This window comes from Ranitomeya imitator, chromosome 1 (assembly GCF_032444005.1).
Source record: "Ranitomeya imitator isolate aRanImi1 chromosome 1, aRanImi1.pri, whole genome shotgun sequence".
NCBI classification, from domain to species: Eukaryota; Metazoa; Chordata; class Amphibia; order Anura; family Dendrobatidae; genus Ranitomeya; species Ranitomeya imitator.
This window is the reverse complement of record NC_091282.1, coordinates 1,047,675,629-1,047,698,412: the sequence shown is the minus strand read 5'-3', so window position 1 is coordinate 1,047,698,412 and position 22,784 is coordinate 1,047,675,629. Positions and strand designations below refer to the sequence as shown.

The following is a 22,784-nucleotide window of genomic DNA, read 5'->3' as shown; positions in this document are numbered from 1 at the left end:
GAGAAAATGGCATGCGCAGTGTGCTCGCCGAGATCTGCTGGCACCCGGGAGCAATAGGACATTTTTCCTATTGGTTCATTTTGAGCACCGTGATACTCTATCACGGTGATCAAAATAAAAAGAATAGTAAATAAAACCCTCCTTTATCACCCCTTTAGTTAGGGAAAAATAATAAAATAAAAAATATAGATTTCCATTTTTACATTACGGTTAGTTGGGCTAAAGTGGGGGTTCGAATTGGGCAGTTTCTACTGTTTAGGTACATCAGGGGGTCTCCAAACGCGACATGGCGCCACCATTGATTCCAGCCAGTTTTGCGTTCAAAAAGTTAAACGGTGCACCCTCCCTTCTGAGCCCTGCCATGAGTCCAAACAGTGGCTTTCTCCCTCATAAAGGGTGTCCGCGTACTCAGGAGAAATTGCACAACAAATATTGTGGTCCATTTTCTCCCAATACCCTTGCGAAAAAAAAAAAAATTAGTTCCAAAGTAAATTTTTGGTGAACAAAGTAAAACGTTCATTTTTTCCCTCCACATTGCGTTTGTTCTTGTGAAGCACCTGAAGGGTTAATAAACTTCTTGAAAGCGGTTTTGTGCACCTTGAGGATTTTAGAATGGTGTCACTTTTGGGTATTTTCTGCTATATTGACTTTGGGGGGTCAAGTCAGTTCAAATGCGAGGTGGTCCCTAAAAAGAAATGGTTTAGTAAATTTTGTTATAAAAATGAGAAAACGCTGGTCAACTTTTAACCGTTATAACGTCCTAGCAAAAAATTGTGCTGATGTAAAGTAGACATGTGGGAAATGTTATTTTTTACATATTATGTGCAATATGACTCCCTGATTTAACCCCTCTGTGACCTTAGACCTACTATCCCGTCGAGGTGCCCTGGGCTTATCTGACCCTGGACGGGATAGTACGTCATAGCCGATCGGCCGCGCTCACGGGGGGAGCGCGGCCGATCGCGGCCGGGTGTCAGCTGCTTATCGCAGCTGACATCCGGCACTATGTGCCAGGAGCGGTCACGGACCGCCCCCGGTACATTAACCCCTGGCACACCGCGATCAAAGATGATCGCGATGTGCCGGCGGTGCAGGGAAGCACCGCGCAGGGAGGGGGCTCCCTGCGGGCTTCCCTGAGACCCCCGGAGCAACGCGATGTGATCGCGTTGCTGCGAGGGTTTCACCTCCCTCCCTGCTCCCTCCAGCCCCGGATCCAAGATGGCCGCGGATCCGGGTCCTGCAGGGAGGGAGGTGGCTTCACAGAGCCTGCTCAGAGCAGGCACTGTGAAGCCTGCAGCGCTGCATGTCAGATCAGTGATCTGACAGAGTGCTGTGCAAACTGTCAGATCACTGATCTGTGATGTCCCCCCCTGGGACAAAGTAAAAAAGTAAAAAAAAAAATTTCCAAATGTGTAAAAAAAAAATTAAAAAAAATATTCCAAAATAATGAAAAAAAAAAAAAATATTATTCCCATAAATACATTTCTTCATCTAAATAAAAAAAAAACCAATAAAAGTACACATATTTAGTATCGCCGCGTCCGTAACGACCCGACCTATAAAACTGTCTCACTAGTTAACCCCTTCAGTAAACACCGTAAGAAAAAAAAAAAAAAAACGAGGCAAAAAACAACGCTTTATTATCATACCGCCGAACAAAAAGTGGAATAACACGCGATCAAAAGGACAGATATAAATAACCATGGTACCGCTGAAAGCGTCATATTGTCCCGCAAAAAAAGAGCCGCCATACAGCATCATCAGCAAAAAAATAAAAAAGTTATAGTCCTGAGAATAAAGCGATGCAAAAATAATTATTTTTTCTGTAAAATAGTTTTTATCGTATAAAAGCGCCAAACCATAAAAAAATGATATAAATGAGGTATCGCTGTAATCGTACTGACCCGAAGAATAAAACTGATTTATCAATTTTACCAAACGCGGAACGGTATAAACGCCTCCCCCAATAGAAATTCATGTATAGCTGGCTTTTGGTCATTCTTCCTCACAAAAATCGGAATAAAAAGCGATCAAAAAATGTCACGTGCCCAAAAATGTTTTCAATAAAAACGTCAACTCGTCCCGCAAAAAACAAGACCTCACATGACTCTGTGGACCAAAATATGGAAAAATTATAGCTCTCAAAATGTGGTATTGCAAAAAATATTTTTTGCAATAAAAAGGGTCTTTCAGTGTGTGACGGCTGCCAATCATAAAAATCCGCTAAAAAACTCGCTATAAAAGTAAATCAAACCCCCCTTCATCACCCCCTTAGTTAGGGAAAAATAAAAAAAAATGCATTTATTTCCATTTTCCCATTAGGGCTAGGGTTAGGGCTAGGGCTAGGGCTAGGGTTAGGGTTAGGGCTAGGGTTAGGGTTAGGGCTAGGGCTAGGGCTAGGGTTAGGGCTAGGGTTAGGGTTAGGGCTAGGGTTAGGGCTAGGGTTAGGGTTGGGGCTACAGTTAGGGTTGGGGCTAAAGTTAGGGTTAGGGTTTAGATTACATTTACAGTTGGGAATAGGGTTGGGATTAGGGTTAGGGGTGTGTCAGGGTTAGAGGTGTGGTTAGGGTTACCGTTGGAATTAGGGTTAGGGGTGTGTTTAGATTAGGGTTTCAGTTATAATTGGGGGGTTTCCACTGTTTCGGCACATCAGGGGCTCTCCAAACACGACATGGCGTCCGATCTCAATTCCAGCCAATTCTGCGTTGAAAAAGTAAAACAGTGCTCCTTCCCTTCCGAGCTCTCCTGTGTGCCCAAACAGGGGTTTACCCCAACATATGGGGTATCAGCGTACTCAGGACAAATTGGACAACAACTTTTGTGGACCAATTTCTCCTGTTACCCTTGGGAAAATACAAAACTGGGGGCTAAAAAATAATTTTTGTGGGAAAACAAAAAGATTTTTTATTTTCACGGCTCTGCGTTATAAACTGTAGTGAAACACTTGGGGGTTCAAAGTTCTCACAACACATCTAGATAAGTTCATTGAGGGGTCTAGTTTCCAATATGGGGTCACTTGTGGGGGGTTTCTACTGTTTAGGTACATTAGGGGCTCTGCAAACGCAATGTGACGCCTGCAGACCAATCCATCTAAGTCTGCATTCCAAATGATGCTCCTTCCCTTCCGAGCCCTCCCATGCGCCCAAACGGTGGTTCCCCCCCACATATCGGGTATCAGCGTACTCAGGACAAATTGGACAACAACATTTAGGGTCCAATTTCTCCTGCTAACCTTGGAAAAATACAAAACTGGGGGCTAAAATATAATTTTTGTGGAAAAAAAAATATTTTTTATTTGCATGGCTCTGCGTTATAAACTGTAGTGAAATACTTGGGGGTTCAAAGCTCTCACAACACATCAAGATGAGTTCCTTAGGGGGTCTACTTTCCAAAATGGTGTCACTTGTGGGGGGTTTCTACTGTTTAGGTACATTAGGGGCTCTGCAAACGCAATGTGACGCCTGCAGACCATTCCATCTAAGTCTGCATTCCAAATGGCGCTCCTTCCCTTCCGAACCCTCCCATGCGCCCAAACGGTGGTTCCCCCCCACATATGGGGTATCAGCGTACTCAGGACAAATTGGACAACAACTTTTGGGGTCCAATTTCTCCTGTTACCCTAGGGAAAATACAAAACTGGGGGCTAAAAAATAATTTTTGTGGGAAAAAAATTTTGTTTTATTTTTATGGCTCTGCATTATAAACTTCTGTGAAGCACTTGGTGGGTCAAAGTGCTCACCACACCTCTAGATAAGTTCCTTAGGGGGTCTACTTTCCAAAATGGTGTCACTTGTGGGGGGTTTCAATGTTTAGGCACATCAGTGGCGCTCCAAACGCAACATGGCGTCCCATCTCAATTTCTGTCAATTTTGCATTGAAAAGTCAAACTGCGCTCCTTCCCTTCCGAGCTCTCCCATGCGCCCAAACAGTGGTTTACTGCCACATATGGGGTATCAGCGTACTCAGGACAAATTGGACAACAACTTTTTGGGTCCAATTTCTCCTGTTACCCTTGGTAAAATAAAACAAATTGGAGCTGAAGTAAATTTTTTGTGTAAAAAAGTTAAATGTTCATTTTTATTTAAACATTCCAAAAATTCCTATTAAACACCTGAAGGGTTAATAAACTTCTTGAATGTGGTTTTGAGCACCTTGAGGGGTGCAGTTTTTAGAATGGTGTCACACTTGGGCATTTTCTATCATATAGACCCCTCAAAATGACTTCAAATGAGACGTGGTCCCTAAAAAAAAAATGGTGTTGTAAAAATGAGAAATTGCTGGTCAACTTTTAACCCTTATAACTCCCTAACAAAAAAAAAAATTGGTTCCAAAATTATGCTGATGTAAAGGAGACATGTGGGAAATGTTACTTATTAAGTATTTTGTGTGACATATCTCTGCGATTTAATTGCATAAAAATTCAAAGTTTGAAAATTGCGAAATTTTCAACATTTTCGCCAAATTTCCGTTTTTTTCACAAATAAACGCAGGTACTATCAAAGAAATTTTACCACTATCATGAAGTACAATATGTCACGAGAAAACAATGTCAGAATCACCAGGATCCGTTGAAGCGTTTCGGAGTTATAACCTCATAAAGGGACAGTGGTCAGAATTGTAAAAATTGGCCTGGTCATTGACGTGCAAACCACCCTTGGGGGTAAAGGGGTTAAAGGCCTAAAAATTCAAAGTTTGAAATTTGCAAAATTTTCTAATTTTTTGCCATATTTCAGTTTTGTTTTTATAAATAAACACAAGTCATATCGCAGAAATTTTACTACTAACATGAAGTACAATATGTCACGAAAAACCAATCAGAATCAGTGGGATCCGTTGAAGCGTTCCAGAGTTACAACCACATAAAGTGACAGTGGACAGAATTGTAAAAAGTGGCTTGTTCATTAAGCACAAAATTGGTTCTCACTAAGGGGTTAATAATGTGTTATATACCTTCCCTTTGTCTCCAAACAAATGTAGCAAAATGTTAAAAAAAACACAATTTTTTAACATCGCTGCCTGCTAGTGTTGAGCATTCCGATACCGCAAGTATCGGGTATCGGCCGATACTTGCGGTATCGGAATTCCGATACCGAGATCCGATATTTTTGTGATATCGGGTATCGGTATCGGAAGTGTAAAATAAAGAATTAAAATAAAAAATATTGTTATATTCACCTCTCCGGCGGCCCCTGGACATCAGCGGGAGGATCCGGCGTCCGGCACGGCTTCTTTCTTCAAAATGCGCGCCTTCAGGACCTGTGGAATGACGTCCCGGCTTCTGATTGGTCGCGTGCCGCCCATGTGACCGCCACGCGACCAATCAGAAGCCGCGACGTCATTCCTCAGCTAAAGTCCTAGAATGAGCGCCTTCTAGGACCTGAGGAATGACGTCGCGGCTTCTGATTGGTCGCGTGGCGGTCACATGGGCGGCACGCGACCAATCAGAAGCCGGGACGTCATTCCACAGGTCCTGAAGGCGCGCATTTTGAAGAAAGAAGCCGTGCCGGACGCCGGATCCTCCCGCTGATGTCCAGGGGCCGCCGGAGAGGTGAATATAACAATATTTTTTATTTTAATTCTTTATTTTACACTTTAATATGGATCCCAGGGCCTGAAGGAGAGTTTCCTCTCCTTCAGACCCTGGGATCCATGAGGATACATTCCGATACTTGATGTCCCATTGACTTGTATTGGTATCGGATATCGGTATCGGCGATATCCGATATTTTTCGGGTATCGGCCGATACTATCCGATACCGATACTTTCAAGTATCGGACGGTATCGCTCAACACTACTGCCTGCATATTTTCAGCAATATTCAGAATATTTATCCAACATCGTGATTGCCAAAAAATAATTGAAATGTCAGAATCGGTTTTGTTTATTTCACTTCTCAAAAAAAATGGAATTAAATTTAACCCCTTCATGACCCAGCCTATTTTGACCTTAAAGACCTTGCCGTTTTTTGCAATTCTGACCAGTGTCCCTTTATGAGGTAATAACTCAGGAACGCTTCAATGGATCCTAGCGGTTCTGAGACTGTTTTTTTGTGACATATTGGGCTTCGTGTTAGTGGTAAATTTAGGTCAATAAATTCTGTGTTTATTTGTGATAAAAACGGAAATTTGGCGAAAATTTTGAAAATTTCGCAATTCTCACATTTTGAATTTTTATTCTGTTAAACCAGAGAGTTTTGTGACACAAAATAGTTAATAAATAACATTTCCCACATGTATACTTTACATCAGCACAATTTTGGAAACAAAATTTTTTTTTGCTAGGAAGTTATAAGGGTTAAAATTTGACCAGCGATTTCTCATTTTTACAACGAAATTTACAAAACCATTTTTTTGAGGGACCACCTCACATTTGAAGTCAGTTTGAGGGGTCTATATGGCTGAAAATACCCAAAAGTGACACCATTCTAAAAACTGCACCCCTCAAGGTGCACAAAACCACATTCTGGAAGTTAATTAACCCTGCAGGTGCTTTACAGCAGCAGAAGCAAAATGGAAGGAAAAAATGAACATTTAACTTTTTAGTCACAAAAATGATTTTTCAGCAACAATTTTTTTATTTTCCCAATGGTAAAAGGAGAAACTGAACAACTAAAGTTGTTGTCCAATTTGTCCTGAGTACGCTGATACCGCATATGTGGGGGTAAACCACTGTTTTGGCGCACGGCAGGGCTTGGAAGGGAAGGAGCGCCATTTGACTTTTTGAATGAAAAATTGGCTGCACTCTTTAGCGGACACCATGTCACGTTTGGAGAGACCCTGTGTGCCTAAACATTGGAGCTCCCCCACAAGTGACCCCATTTTGGAAACTAGACGCCCCAAGGAACTTATCTACATGCATAGTGAGCCCTTTAAACCCCCAGGTGCTTCACAAATTGATCCGTAAAAATGAAAAAGTACTTTTTTTTCACAAAAAATTTCTTTTCGCCTCAATTTTTTCATTTTCACATGGGCAATAGGATAAAATGGATCCTAAAATTTGTTGAGCAATTTCTCCCGAGTACGCCGATACCTCATATGTGGGGGTAAACCACTGTTTGGGCACACGGCAGGGCTCGGAAGGGAAGGCGCGCCTTTTGACTTTTTGAATGGAAAATTAGCTCCAATTGTTAGCGGACACCATGTCGCGTTTGGAGAGCCCCTGTGTGCCTAAACATTGGAGCTCCCCCACAAGTGACCCCATTTTGGAAACTAGACCCCCCAAGGAACTTATCTAGATGCATACTGAGCACTTTAAACCCCCAGGTGCTTCACAGAAGTTTATAATGCAGAGCCATGAAAATCAAAAATAATTTTTCTTTTCTCAAAAATGATTTTTTAGCCTGCAATTTCCTATTTTGCCAATGGTAATAGGAGAAATTGGACCACAAATGTTGTTGTCCAGTTTGTCCTGAGTACGCAGATACCCCATATGTGGGGGTAAACCACTGTTTGGGCACACGGCAGGGCTCAGAAGGGAAGGCACGCCATTTGGCTTTTTAAATGGAAAATTAGCTCCAATCATTAGCGGACACCATGTCGCGTTTGGAGAGCCCCTGTGTGCCTAAACATTGGAGCTCCCCCACAAGTGACCCCATTTTGGAAACTAGACCCCCAAAGGAACTAATCTAGATGTGTGGTGAGGACTTTGAACCCTCAAGTGCTTCATAGAAGTTTATAACGCAGAGCCATGAAAATAAAAAATAAAAATTGTTTTCTCAAAAATGATTTTTTAGCCCGCAATTTTTTATTTTCCCAAGGGTAACAGGACAATTTTGACCCCAAAAGTTGTTGTCCAGTTTCTCCTGAGTACGCTGATACCCCATATGTGGGGGTAAACCACTGTTTAGGCACATGCTGGGGCTCGGAAGTGAAGTAGTGACGTTTTGAAATGCAGACTTTAATGGAATTCTCTGCGGGCGTCACGTTGCGTTTGCAGAGCCCCTGATGTGGCTAAACAGTAGAAACCCCCCACAAGTGACCCCATTTTGGAAACTAGACCCCCCAAGGAACTTATCTAGATGTGAGGTGAGCACTTTGAACCCCCAAGTGCTTCACAGAAGTTTATAACGCAGAGCCGTGAAAATAATAAATACGTTTTCTTTCCTCAAAAATAATATTTTAGCCCAGAATTTTTTATTTTCCCAAGGGTTACAGGAGATATTGGACCACAAAAGTTGTTGTCCAGTTTCTCCTGAGTAAGCTGATACCCCATGTGTGGGGGTAAACCACTGTTTGGGCACACGTCGGGGCTCAGAAGGGAAGTAGTGACTTTTGAAATGCAGACTTTGATGGAATGGTCTGCGGACGTCTTGTTGCGTTTGCAGAGCCCCTGGTGTCCCTAAACAGTAGAAACCCCCCACAAGTGACCCCATTTTGGAAACTAGACCCCCCAAGGAACTTATCTAGATGTGAGGTGAGCACTTTGAACCCCCAAGTGCTTCACAGAAGTTTATAACGCGGAGCCGTGAAAATAATAAATACGTTTTCTTTCCTCAAAAATGATGTTTTAGCAAGCAATTTTTTTATTTTCTCAAGGGTAACAGGAGAAATTGGACCCCATTAATTGTTGCGCAGTTTGTCCTGAGTATGCTGGTACCCCATATGTGGGGATAAACCACTGTTTGGGCGCACGTCGGGGCTCGGAAGTGAGGGAGCACCATTTGACCTTTTGAATACAAGATTGGCTGGAATCAATGGTGGCGCCATGTTGCGTTTGGAGACCCCCTGATGTGCCTAAACAGTGGAAACCCCTCAATTCTAACTCCAACACACCCCTAACCCTTATCCCAACTGTAGCCGTAACCCTAATCACAACCCTAACCCCAACACACCCCTAACCACAACCCTAACCCCAACACACCCCTAACCCTAACCACAACCCTAATTCCAACCCTAACCCTAAGGCTATGTGCCAACGTTGCGGATTCGTATGAGATTTTTCAGCACCATTTTTGAAAAATCCGCGGGTAAAAGGCACTGCGTTTTACCTGCGGATTTACCGCGGATTGCCAATGTTTTTTGTGCGGATTTCACCTGCGGATTCCTATTGAGGAACAGGTGTAAAACGCTGCGGAATCCGCACAAAGAATTGACATGCTGCGGAAAATACAACGCAGCGTTTCCGCGTGGTATTTTCCGCACCATGGGCACAGCGGATTTGGTTTTCCATATGTTTACATGGTACTGTAAACCTGATGGAACACTGCTGCGGATCCGCAGCCAAATCCGCACCGTGTGCACATAGCCTAATTCTAAAGGTATGTGCACACGCTGCGGAAAACGCTGCGGATCCGCAGCAGTTTCCCATGAGTTTACAGTTCAATGTAAACCTATGGGAAACAAAAATCGCTGTACACATGCTGCAGAAAAACTGCACGGAAACGCAGCGGTTTACATTCCGCAGCATGTCACTTCTTTCTGCGGATTCCGCAGCGGTTTTACAACTGCTCCAATAGAAAGTCGCAGTTGTAAAACCGCAGTGAAATGCGCAGAAAAACCGCGGTAAATCTGCGATAAATCCACAGCGGTTTAGCACTGCGGATTTATCAAATCCTCTGCGGAAAAATCCGCAGAGGACCAGAATACATGTGGACATTCCTACCCCCAACCCTACCCCTAACCCTAACCCTAACCCTAGTTCTTACCCCAACATTAGTGGAACAAAAAAAAAAATTCTTTATTTTTTTTATTGTCCCTACCTATGGGGGTGACAAAGGGGGGGGGGTCATTTACTATTTTTTTTATTTTGATCACTGAGATAGGTTATATCTCAGTGATCAAAACTCACTTTGGAACGAATCTGCCGGCCGGCAGATTCGGCGGGCGCACTGCACATGCGCCCGCCATTTTGGAAGATGGCGGCGCCCAGCAAAGAAGACGGACGGACACCGGGAGGCCGGGTAAGTATAAGGGGGGAGATCAGGGCACGGGGGGGGGCGTCGGAGCACGGGGGGGTGGATCGGAACACGGGGGGGGTGGGTGGATTGGAGCACGGAGGGGGTGGATCGGAACACGGGGTGAGGGATTGGAGCACGGGGTGGGGGATCGCTGTGCGGGGGGGTGGATCGGAGCACGGGGGGGATCGCTGTGCAGGGGGGGATCGGAGTGCGGGGTGGTTTGATTGGAGCACGGGGGGAGCGGACAGGAGGACGGGGGAGCGGAGCACAGGACGGAGGGGAGCGGACCACAGATCCAGGGGCTGGGGGGGCGATTGGTGGGGTGGGTGCACATTAGTGTTTCCAGCCATGGCCGATGATATTGCAGCATCGGCCATGGCTGGATTGTAATATTTCACCAGTTTTTTACGTGAAATATTACAAATCGCTCTGATTGGCAGTTTCACTTTCAACAGCCAATCAGAGCGATCGTAGCCACGGGGGGGTGAAGCCACCCCCCCTGGGCTAAACTACCACTCCCCCTGTCCCTGGAGATCGGGTGAAATGGGAGTTAACCCTTTCACCCGATCTGCAGGGACGCGATCTTTCTGTGACACAGCATATGCGTCACAGGTCGGATTGGCACCGACTTTCATGACGCATACGCTGTCACAGGTCGGGAAGGGGTTAAACAAGCAAACAAAAAAATTATATACAGCTTTTTAGGCAAATAAAAAGATAGAAAACAAGGCATTTTCAGCTATAGGATAAAAAAGTTATGAATCTTGAAGATAGGGGGAAAAATGGAAGGGAAAAAGCAAAGGCTGTATCTAAATTAAGGGGCATAGCTGAAGTATTACAAGATATTGTAAAGTATTCATGAGCCCCCTCTTTGCCCAAGCATAAGGGAAAATTTATCAAAACTTCCTAAAAGGGAACCTTTTTTGCCCATAGCAACCACGTTTTGGTGCAGCTTTCATTTTAGAAGCCCTGTATTGGTTTCTAGACCGTTTTGATAAATGAGACCCATAGGGCCAACTCGTGAAGGCTAGTATTGCGCCCATCCGTTTTATTAAAGGGCTCGCCGGAGTACAATTAATCAGGTTAATTAATAAGCCCTTGGCACTTAATGAATTTGGTGCGTTTTCTTAGTGGCGGGTGTCTCAGTAGAAATGCCAGCAAATTGCTGAATTTGACGGGTGGGCTTAGCCATGCCCCTGTCTGAACTCCAACAAAAGTCACAACATTTTTGCGTATCTCCATGTTGCTCAAAAATATTATGACTTTAAAAGTCCTTATCACTGGTTATCTTGTATGTATATCATGCAGGCTAGAAACACTTATATAATGGTTGAATATTTAGCGCTTGGATGGATGCCCTGGAAACAAGTCTTTTGTACGCTTTCAGCTTGTTTAAGGGGTGTTCCCATTGGAATCTTGTCCTCCAGATGTGTTCCACAAATTGGGACTTGCATTTATATTGAGAACGGGCCTGACTTACCATTGGGAATAGAGGTGTCTGCACATGCTCGGCTCTTCATTCATTTCTGCAGGTGCTCCGTATATGTACGGACACCTCTTCATTGTTGACTGCAAGTCAGGCCCGTTGCCAAAATAGATACAGGTCCCAGTAGACAGAGGTCTCTCGGACATTTATAGCCAATGATGCGGAAAGGCCCCTTTAACGTGGATCTGGCCGTAGCCGTATATCTTTCCTGTGGGCAGCATATGTTGGAAAGGATGTGGCTATTAATACAACACCGCTTATATACTGGTGGTATTCCCATCTGACCTATAGCATAGTCCATCTCCCCTCCCTCACACACCGCGGGTTGGTGGCTTTCTTTGTTATGCATACTCATGCAGGAAAACCCGCGAATCATCGTGTTCTTACATCGTCCGATGCATATAGCCCCTGGAAAGTGTTACCAGTGGGGGGAGACTCGGTTATATCTCCTTCCTTTAGAAAACCCTTTAGACAAGAAGTGGCTGGGAAGTGTGAGTACAGAAGAGGGCATGGAATGATCGGGAGATGAGGGGACAGTACAAAGACCTTTCTGATGATCTTTTTAATCAGACCTGAGACAGGGACAAGGGGGCATCCTCTACGTCTGGAGGAAGGTTTAAGCATGATAACAGACGTGGATTCTTTACAGTAAGAGCAGTGAGACTATGGAACTCTCTGCCGTATGATGTTGTAATGAGTGATTCATTACTTAAATTTAAGAGGGGACTGGATACCGTTCTGGAAAAGTATAATGTTACAGGGTATATACACTAGATTCCTTGTTAGGGTGTTGATCCAGGGAACTAGTCTGATTGCCATATGTGGAGTCAGGAAGTAATTTTTTCCCCAAGGTGGAGCTTACTATTTGCCACATGGGGTTTTTTTTTGCCTTCCTCTGGATCAACATGTTAGGGCATGTTAGGTTAGGCTATGGGTTGAACTAGATGGACTTATAGTCTTCCTTCAACCTTAATAATTATGTTACTATAGTTCTCTTTATGAATACATTTTTCTGCAGCGTCTGGGCCACCTGTATTGAGAGAAAGCAGAAATAGCATTAGATGCACAGGCGCTCGCCGTGTGACACAATAAATGCTACTCTGCAGTTCTTCACTTGGGGAACAGTCAGCACAACTCCTATTGTGTAACTATATATTCCATAATTATCCACTTCCCTCCATAATCGTTCCTTTTCTTCTAGGTACACATTTGCATCTGGGTCACCGGATAATATTAAGCAGTGGAAATTCCCTGATGGCAGCTTCATCCAGAACCTCTCTGGTCACAATGCTATAATCAACACGTTGGCCGTCAACTCTGATGGAGTCCTGGTGTCCGGAGGTGCCACACTTTACTCATTTTCTTAAGCCATTGACCTGACTGGTAAGAGTAAAACTTCCTGACACTTTCTGATTGTCTCTTGCAGCTGATAATGGAACAATGCACCTATGGGACTGGAGGACAGGGTACAATTTCCAGAGAATTCATGCTGCCGTTCAGCCAGGCTCTCTAGACAGTGAATCTGGTATATTTGCATGCACCTTTGACCAATCAGAGAGCAGATTAATCACTGCCGAAGCCGATAAAACTGTCAAAGTCTACAGAGAGGATGATACTGCGGTATGTATCCTTTTATATTGTCTGCACCCAAACTTCGTGACTTGTTATAGTATAATGTCGGTCATGCACAGTAGAAAAATTCTGCAATTTTGATTTGTAGGTATGCTGCAGATTTTTTTTCGTGACTTGTGCTCCACAGTCCAATCCACAGCCGATGTTTTCAGCTAGGCCTTGGCTTCCACACGTGCTTCTTGTAGCACACTGTCCAAATCTTTTTAGTTACATCAATTGAGAAAACTATGGCCTGGAATTAGACGTCATGCAGATTGTTTTACCAAATTCAAATAGAAGTTAAAAGCGCTAAAGAATCTCTTTATGAAGAACGCTAAATGAATATAGTTAAAATATAATAATTATCCTCTGATACTGTACATGCATAGAATCTTGTAAAAAAAAAATCTATGAATACCTATGCATAGACGTGATTGGGTCTTTCCAAATCTGTTACAATGTAGAGATGATTGACTGAAGGAGGATTAGCCGAGTGGGGAGTATCTTGTCAGACCTCAATCCTTGGTGTTTCTTCTGTGTCCGGTGCTCCAACCAGCTGCACTGATTTGAAACTGCCGATTTCAGCAAAAGTGACGTCACTTGCTACGGTTGTCCCCGTTATTCGACCCTACACATTTCGGAGGTAGTATCCACCTTTTTGGCCACCAACTATTGGCAGCCGATGGTGTGAGTCTTTAGACGCAGCTATGGGCCATTCCATGGTTAAGGGTGTTGCAGGTGCTTCTCACAAAATTAGAATATCATCAAAATGTTAATTTATTTCAGTTCTTCAATGCAAAAACTGAAATTCGTATATAGTCATTACAAACAGAGTGATCTATTTCAGGTGTTTATTTCTGTTAATGTTGATGATTATGGCTTACAGCCAATGAAAATCAGTCATTATCTCAGTATATTAGAATAATTAACAAAAAACACTTGCAAAGGCTTCCTAAGTAGTGATGAGCGAGTATACTTGTTGCTCGAGTTTTCCCAAGCACACTCGGTTGGTCTCCGAGTATTTGTGACTGCTCGGAGATTTTTGTTGACGCAGTTGCATGATTTACAGCTGCTAGCCAGCCTGAGTACATGTGGGGGTTACTGTTATGACCTGGTGGTTAAGAGGCCACACTGAAATGGCCTGGTGGCTAAAACGCAACATGGAACGAGCTCTGAGAAGGTGGTATCTCTACTGACCACAATCCCTAATCCTAACAACACAACTAGAAATAGCCGTGGGATGTTCCTGACACTCCCTAGACACCTCGTCACAGCCTCAGATATAACTACCCCTAAAGAAGGAAATAGAAAGCTATCTTGCCTCAGAGAAACCCCGAAAAGGAAAGACAGCCCCCCACAAATATTGACTGTGAAAGGAGAGGGAAATGACGAACACAGAAATGAAATTAGATTTCAGAAAAGGGTGGCCAAAACTAAACTAGATAGACAGAGAGCAAAGGATACTGTGCGGTCAGTATTAAAAACTACAAAATCCACGCAGAGTTTACAAAAATGAACTCCACACCGACTCACGGTGTGGAGGGGCAAATCTGCTTTCCCAGAGCTTCCAGCTAGCCTGAATAAGACATAGTGACAAGCTGGACAATAGAGACAAAATGCACAGCAATAGAGTCCAAGCAAATGGACAAACAAAACTAGCAAAACTTATCTTTTGCAGACAAGGACTGGCCATATGAGAAATCCAAGGGAAGAATCAAATCCAACCAAGAACATTGACAGCAGGCATGGACTAAGGCCCAGAGCAGGTTTAAATAACAAACCCAGGCAAGGCGATTAGTGAAGGCAGCTGCCACAGCTACCTAACGGAGCAGCAGTTCCACTTGAAACCACCAGAGGGAGCCCAAGGGCAGAACTCGCAAAAATACCATTAGCAACCACAGGAGGGAGCTCCAGAACGGAACTCACAACAGGTTACCGTATATACTCGAGGATAAGCCGAGATTTTCAACCCACTTTTTTTGGCTGAAAGTCCCCCTCTTGGCTTATACTCGAGTCATACCCAAGGGTTGGCAGGAGAGGGGTAGCGGGGCCTGTCTAATTATACTCACCTACTCCTGGCGCGGTCCCAGCAGGTCCCTGGCTTCCGCAGCGCCGGCAGCTTGTTCCTGTACTGAGCGGTCACATGGTACCGGTCATTACAGTAATGAATATGCGGCTCCACCTCCCATAGAGGTGGAGCCGCATATTCATTCCTGTAATGAGCGGTAACGGTGACCACTCAGTACAGGATGAAGCTGCGATGTCGGGGAAGCAGGGACTGCACAGCGCCAGGAGCAGGTGAGTATAACGGGGAGCGCAGCAAATGGGGCAAGTGTCTGTATGGAGCATCTATGGGGCCATAACGTTTGTGCAGCACTATATGGGGCCATAACGTTTGTGCAGCATTATATGGGGCCATAACGTTTGTGCAGCACTATATGGGGCCATAACGTTTGTGCAGCACTATATGGGGCCATAACGTTTGTGCAGCATTATATGGGGCAAGTGTCTGTATGGGGCATCTTATAGGGCCATAATCAAGGTTTGTGCAGCACTATATGGGGCAAATATCTTTATGGAGCATCTAATGGGGCCATAATCAGCATTTGTACAGCATTATATTGGGCAAATGTGTCTATGGAGCATCTTATGGGGCCATTATTAACCTTTTTATGCAGGATTATATGGGGCATATTTTAATATGGAGCATCTTATGGGGCCCATCATAAACTTCATGGAGCATTATATGGGGCTCCTGATTCAAAATGGATATTCAAAAACACTTAACCTTCTGATGTCTCAATTAATTTTACTTTTATTGGTATCTATTTTTACTTTTGACATTTACCGATAGCTGCTGCATTTCCCACCCTAGGCTTACACTCGAGTCATTACGTTTTCCCAGTTTTTTGTGGCAAAATTAGGGGGGTCAGCTTATACTCGGGTCGGCTTATACTCGAGTATATACGGTACTTACCAACCAGGCAACCCCCACATGTTATCAAACTGTCTAGTAGCCGCAAATCATGCAACTGCGTCAACAAAAAGTAAATCTCCAAGCAGTCACAAATACTCGGAGACCACCCGAGCGTGCTTGGGAAAACTCGAGCAACGAGTATACTCGCTCATCACTACTAAGCATTTAAAATGGTCCCTTAGTCTGTTTCAGTAGGCTTCACAATCATAGGGAAGACTGCTGACTTGACAGATGTCCAGAAGGCAGTCACTGACACACTCCACAAGGAGGGTAAGCCACAAAAGGTCATTGCTAAAGAAGGTGGCTGTTCACAGAGTGCTGTATCCAAGCATATTAATTAAAAGTTTAGTGGAAGAAAAAGGTGAACAAGCAACCGAGATAACCGCAGTCTTCAAACGATTAAGAAAAGGCCATTCAAAATTTGGGGGAGATTCACTTCTGGAGTCATTTCTTCAAGAGCCACCACACACAGGCTTATTCAGGACATGGGCTACAAGTGTCGCATTCCTGGTGTCAAGCCACTCATGACCAATAGACAATGCCAGAAGCGTCTGCCCTGGGCCAAGGAGAAAAAGAACTAGACTGTTGCTCAGTGGTCTAATGTGTTGTTTTCAGATGAAAGTAAATTTTGCATTTCATTTGAAATCAAGGTCCCAGAGTCTGAAGGAAGAGTGGAGAGGCCACAATCCAAGCTGCCTAAGGTCTAGTGTGAAGTATTCACAATCAGTGATGGTTTGGGGAGCCATGTCATCTGCTGGTGTAGGTCCACTGTGTTTTATCAAGACTAGTCAGCGCAGCCGTCTACCAGGAAATTTTAGAGCACTTCATGATTCCCTCTGCTGACAAGCTTTTTGGAAATGAAAATTTCATTCTCCAGCAGGACTTGGCACCTGTCCACACTGCCAAAAGTACCAATACCTGGTTTAAAAACAACAGTTTCACTGTGCTTGATTGCGAAGCAAACTTGCCTGACCTTAACCACATAGAGAATTAATGGGGTATTGTCAAGAGGAAGATGAGACACCAGACCCAACAATGCAGACGAGCTGAAGGCTGCTATCAAAGCAACCTGGGCTTCCATAACACCTCAGCAGTGCCACAGGCTGATCGCCTTCATGCCACACCGCATTGATGCAGTATTTGATGCAAAAGGAGCTCCGACCAAGTATTGAGTGCATTTACTGAACATACATTTCTGTAGGCCAACATTTCGGATTTTAAAATTAATTTTACAAGCGGGTGTTAAAAAAGTATTCTAACTTACTGAGATAATGACTTTTAGGTTTTCATTGACTGTAAGCCATAATCATCAACATTAACAGAAATAAACACGTGAAATAGATCACTCTGTTTGTAATGGCTCTATATAATGAGTTTCACTTTTTGTATTGAAGAACTGAAATTAACATTTTGATGATATTCTAATTTTATGAGAAGCACCTTTATATTGACACAACTTAAAATGTGTAAAGAAATTATAAGGAAATATGCTATATTTGTTTTTATGGAAGAAAGCTATGTCTTAATATATATTTTCAACGTATGTAATGAAATTAGTCTGTTTTTAAATAGCAGAAAAAAAATGTAAAGTGGGTGTTACAAAAAAAAAACAGACCTAGAGTCCTGTACAGAGTAAGGAAAGAAACTCTGTAAACTGGGCAATAATTATGTTTTGGTTTTTTTAACTGGTTGTAGTTAAAGGGAACCTGTCACCCCATTTTTTCAAGATGATATAAAAATAGCGCTAAATAGGGGCAGAGCTGTGCTTTAAATTAGTGTATTTTTGGAGCCTTTATTCCCCACCTATGCTGCCGAAATACCTTTGTAAAGTCGCCGTTTTGGGCTGTCACTCACGCTGGTCTGGTCATATGGGCGTGGTGACAGCGCTGTTTCTCCCCCAGATCTCCGTTGGTGGCGTAGTGGTGTGCGCATGCCCAACAGGCGAATCCAGTGTGCAGGTGAAGGAAAAGAGCGCGATCTGCGCTATTCCGCGGTTTATTGGTGGGCGCGGCCATCTTTGTGAGGCCGTGCGTGCAAAAGCATAGTTGGACTGTTAGGGAAATGTTACTAGTGTTACATAGTCTATGTTTTTAGTTTCCCGAGGTTTCTGAAAGCATTACCTTCTATTTTGCACACATTTACGCCATTGATTCCTTTAAAATGTTTTTAAAATGTTTAGGAATGGGGAAAAAATAATTTTCAACACGTTTTGCAGAAAAAAGGGTTTATTACATTTGTAATGAGTCAGCTGGAAATTACAAAATAAACATTTGATCCATTATCCCTCTAGTAATGCTCTATAGACACCCCAAAACACGGAAAAAAAACTTTTTTCTGTCCAGATATATCATAATCATATGTACATTTAACTTTTATGCAGTGAGGTTAAAATTATAGAATGAATCATTTTAAAAAATTGTGGGAATGTTCAGTAATATATAATAATAATCTTTATTTTTATATAGCGCTAACATATTCCGCAGCGCTTTACAGTTTGCATACAGTTTGGATGGAACGGCCTGTGTCTTGTGACGTTGCTTGATTAAAGCTCCTACAGCTTACCGGGAGCAGGTCAGGTTTTTGTCTGCCACGCAGCCAGGAGACCTCAATGACATTTTGAAAGCATTCTTTCTTTCTCTCTTCATTGGGGGACACAGGTAACCATGGGTGTATGCTGCTGTCACTAGGAGGCTGACACTATGCAAATAAAGAAGAAATAACTCCTCCCCGGCAGTATACACCCTCCGACAGGCACCAGGCAACTCAGTTTTTTTGCTTAGTGTCTGTAGGAGGCGGACCTGTATCTAACACCAGATCCGCATTTGTTTTTTCTTTCAGGGTTTGTGTGTTATTAATCTTTTTCCGTTTTGTTTCAGATGCTTCTTTTGGGGTTACAGGGTGCAGTTCTTCTCACCCTGATTCCCCACAGTAAGCGACCGAGAGAGCAGTGTGGTATCACCCACATCGCACCCTCTCGGATCCGCTGGGCAGGACTTCGACTCATGTCTGTTGTGAATTCTGTGGCTGAGTTCACTTCTGTGGTTACAAGTGGTATTGCAGTCTCTGGGCTTCCTCCCTCAGGTGTTTTGGTGAGCTCGTTGGCTGCCTTGCTATTTAGCTCCACCTGAGTCTGTCTTCCTTGCTCCTTGTCAATGTTCCAGTGTTGGATCTGAGCTACTGCATCTTTCCTTGGGCCTGCTGCTCTGCTAGATAAGTGCTTCTAGTTTGTTTTCTGTTTTTTCTGTCCAGCTTGTTATTATCTTTTGCTGGAAGCTCTGAGAAGCAAAGGGGTGCACCGCCGTGCTGTTAGTTCGGCACGGTGGGTCTTTTTGCCCCTTTGCGTGGTTTTCGTTTTAGGGTTTTTTGTAGACTGCATAGTTCTCTTTGCTATCCTCGCTCTGTCTAGAATATCGGGCCTCACTTTGCTGAATCTATTTCATTCCTACGTTTGTCTTTTCATCTTGCTAACAGTCATTATATGTGGGGGGCTGCCTATTCCTTTGGGGTATTTCTCTGAGGTAAGTCAGGCTTGTATTTCTATCTTCAGGCTAGTCAGCTCCTCAGGCAGTGCCGAGTTGCATAGGTAGTGGATAGGCGCAATCCACTGCTGCTTCCAGTTGTGTGAGGATAGATCAGGTACTGCAGTCTACAGAGATTCCACGTCTCAGAGCTCGTCCTATTGTTTTGGGTTATTGCCAGATCTCTGTATGTGCGCTGATTACTGCACGCTGTGTTGCCTGATTGCCAGCCATAACAGTACAAGGAGCCATTCAATGATTTCCAATAGAGGGAAAAAAGAAATCCTGACATCATTTTTTTTTTCTTAGCTCTGTCTTCAGTCTTTTTTTTCCCCTAGACATTAGAGTGCTTCAGGACACAGCTGTGGACATGGATATTCAGGCTCTGTGCTCCTCAATGGATAATCTCGTTGTAAATGTACAAAAGATTCAAGATACTATTGATCAGAAATCGATGCTAGAACCAAGAATTCCGATTCCTGATTTGTTTTGTTTGCTTTACGATGAGCCTAATTCAGTGGATCAAGCTGAGAAAAATCTGCTGGCTTTATGCCAGGGTCAGGATGATGTAGAAGTATATTGTCAGAAATTTAGAAAATGGTCAGTACTCACTCTGTGGAATGAATCTGCACTAGCGGCTTTGTTCAGAAAGGGTCTCTCTGAAGCTCTTAAGGATGTAATGGTGGGATTTCCTATGCCTGCTGGTTTGAATGAGTCTATGTCCTTGGCCATTCAGATCGGTCGTCGCTTGCGCGAGCGTAAATCTGTGCACCATCTGGCGGTATTGTCTGAGAGTAAACCTGAGCCTATGCAGTGCGACAGGACTATGACTAAAGTAGAACGGCACGAACACAGACGTCTGAACAGACTGTGTTTCTATTGTGGTGATTCTACTCATGCTATTTCTAATTGTCCTAAACGCACTAGGCGGTTCGATAGCTCTGCCGTTATTGGTACTGTACAGTCCAAATTCCTTTTGTCCATTACCTTAATGTGCTCTTTGTCATCATATTCTGTCATGGCGTTTGTGGATTCAGGCGCTGCCCTGAATCTGATGGATTTGGATTATGCTAAACGTTGTGGATTTTTCTTGGAGCCTTTGCGGTGTCCTATTCCGTTGAGAGGAATTGATGCTACACCTCTGGCCAAGAATAAGCCTCAGTACTGGGCCCAGCTGACCATGTGCATGGCTCCTGCACATCAGGAAGTTATTCGCTTTTTGGTACTGCATAATTTGCATGATGTGGTCGTGTTGGGGTTGCCATGGCTACAAACCCATAATCCAGTATTGGATTGGAACTCTATGTCGGTAACCAGCTGGGGTTGTCAGGGAGTACATGGTGATGTTCCATTTTTGTCTATTTCGTCATCCATTCCTTCTGACATCCCAGAGTTCTTGTCGGACTTTCAGGATGTATTTGAAGAGTCCAAGTCTGATGCCCTACCTCCGCATAGGAATTGTGATTGTGCTATCGATTTGATTCCTGGTAGTAAATTCCCTAAGGGTCGTTTATTTAATTTGTCCGTACCTGAACACACCGCTATGCGCAGTTATGTGAAGGAGTCCCTGGAGAAGGGACATATTCGCCCATCGTCGTCACCATTGGGAGCAGGGTTCTTTTTTGTAGCCAAGAAGGATGGTTCGCTAAGACCGTGTATTGATTACCGCCTTCTTAATAAGATCACTGTTAAGTTTCAGTATCCCTTGCCATTGATTTCTGACTTGTTTGCTCGGATTAAGGGGGCTAGTTGGTTTACTAAGATTGATCTTCGTGGTGCGTATAATCTGGTGAGAATCAGGCAGGGAGATGAATGGAAAACGGCATTTAATACGCCCGAGGGTCATTTTGAGTATCTGGTGATGCCGTTCGGACTTGCCAATGCTCCATCTGTTTTTCAGTCTTTTATGCATGACATTTTCCGTGAGTATCTGGATAAATTCTTGATTGTTTACTTGGATGACATTTTGATCTTCTCAGATGATTGGGAGTCTCATGTGAAGCAAGTCAGAATGGTTTTCCAGGTACTGCGTGCTAATTCCTTGTTCGTGAAGGGATCAAAGTGTCTCTTCGGTGTGCAGAAAGTTTCATTTTTGGGGTTCATCTTTTCCCCTTCTACTATCGAGATGGATCCGGTTAAGGTTCAGGCCATCCAGGATTGGACTCAGCCGACATCTCTAAAAAGTTTGCAGAAATTCCTGGGCTTTGCTAATTTTTATCGTCGCTTCATCTGTAATTTTTCTAGCATTGCCAGACCATTGACCGATTTGACCAAGAAGGGTGCTGATTTGGTTAATTGGTCTTCTGCTGCCGTGGAAGCTTTTCAGGAGTTGAAGCGTCGTTTTTGCTGTGCCCCTGTGTTGTGTCAACCTGATGTTTCTCTTCCGTTCCAGGTCGAGGTTGATGCTTCTGAGATTGGTGCAGGGGCGGTTTTGTCACAGAGAGGTTCTGGTTGCTCAGTGTTCAAACCATGTGCTTTCTTTTCCAGGAAATTTTCTGCTGCTGAGCGTAATTATGATGTGGGCAACCGAGAGTTGCTGGCCATGAAGTGGGCATTCGAGGAGTGGCGTCATTGGCTTGAGGGTGCTAAGCATCGCGTGGTGGTTTTGACTGATCATAAGAACCTTACTTATCTTGAGTCTGCCAAGCGCTTGAATCCTAGACAGGCCCGTTGGTCGTTGTTTTTTGCTCGTTTTGATTTTGTGATTTCATACCTTCCGGGCTCTAAAAATGTGAAGGCGGATGCTCTGTCTAGGAGTTTTGTGCCCGACTCTCCGGGGTTATCTGAGCCGGCGAGTATCCTCAAGGAAGGAGTCATTGTGTCTGCCATCTCCCCTGATTTGCGGAGAGTGTTGCAGAAATTTCAGGCTAATAAACCTGATCGTTGTCCGGCCGAGAAACTGTTCGTCCCTGATAGGTGGACTAGTAAAGTTATCTCTGAACTTCATTGTTCGGTGCTGGCCGGTCATCCAGGAATCTTTGGTACCAGGGAGTTGGTTGCTAGATCCTTCTGGTGGCCATCTCTGTCACGGGATGTGCGTGCTTTTGTGCAGTCCTGTGGAATTTGTGCTAGGGCTAAGCCCTGCTGTTCACGTGCCAGTGGGTTGCTTTTGCCCTTGCCGGTCCCGAAGAGGCCTTGGACAAATATTTCGATGGATTTCATTTCTGACCTTCCCGTTTCTCAAAAGATGTCTGTCATTTGGGTGGTCTGTGATCGCTTTTCTAAAATGGTCCATCTGGTGCCCTTGGTTAAATTGCCTTCCTCCTCTGATTTGGTGCCTTTGTTCTTCCAGCATG

The 22,784-nt window shown here is 43.9% G+C and overlaps 1 protein-coding gene across 1 annotated transcript in view; it reads left to right on the top strand.

Moving 5' to 3' along the window:
* PLRG1 (pleiotropic regulator 1) overlaps positions 1–22,784 on the top strand; it is a 146,410-nt gene that overhangs the window by 110,934 nt on the left and 12,692 nt on the right. The window contains exons 13-14 of the mRNA XM_069744101.1: positions 12,584–12,723; positions 12,809–13,002. Coding sequence (XP_069600202.1) covers positions 12,584–12,723; positions 12,809–13,002 — 334 coding nt within the window. The remainder of the gene's footprint in view (positions 1–12,583; positions 12,724–12,808; positions 13,003–22,784) is intronic.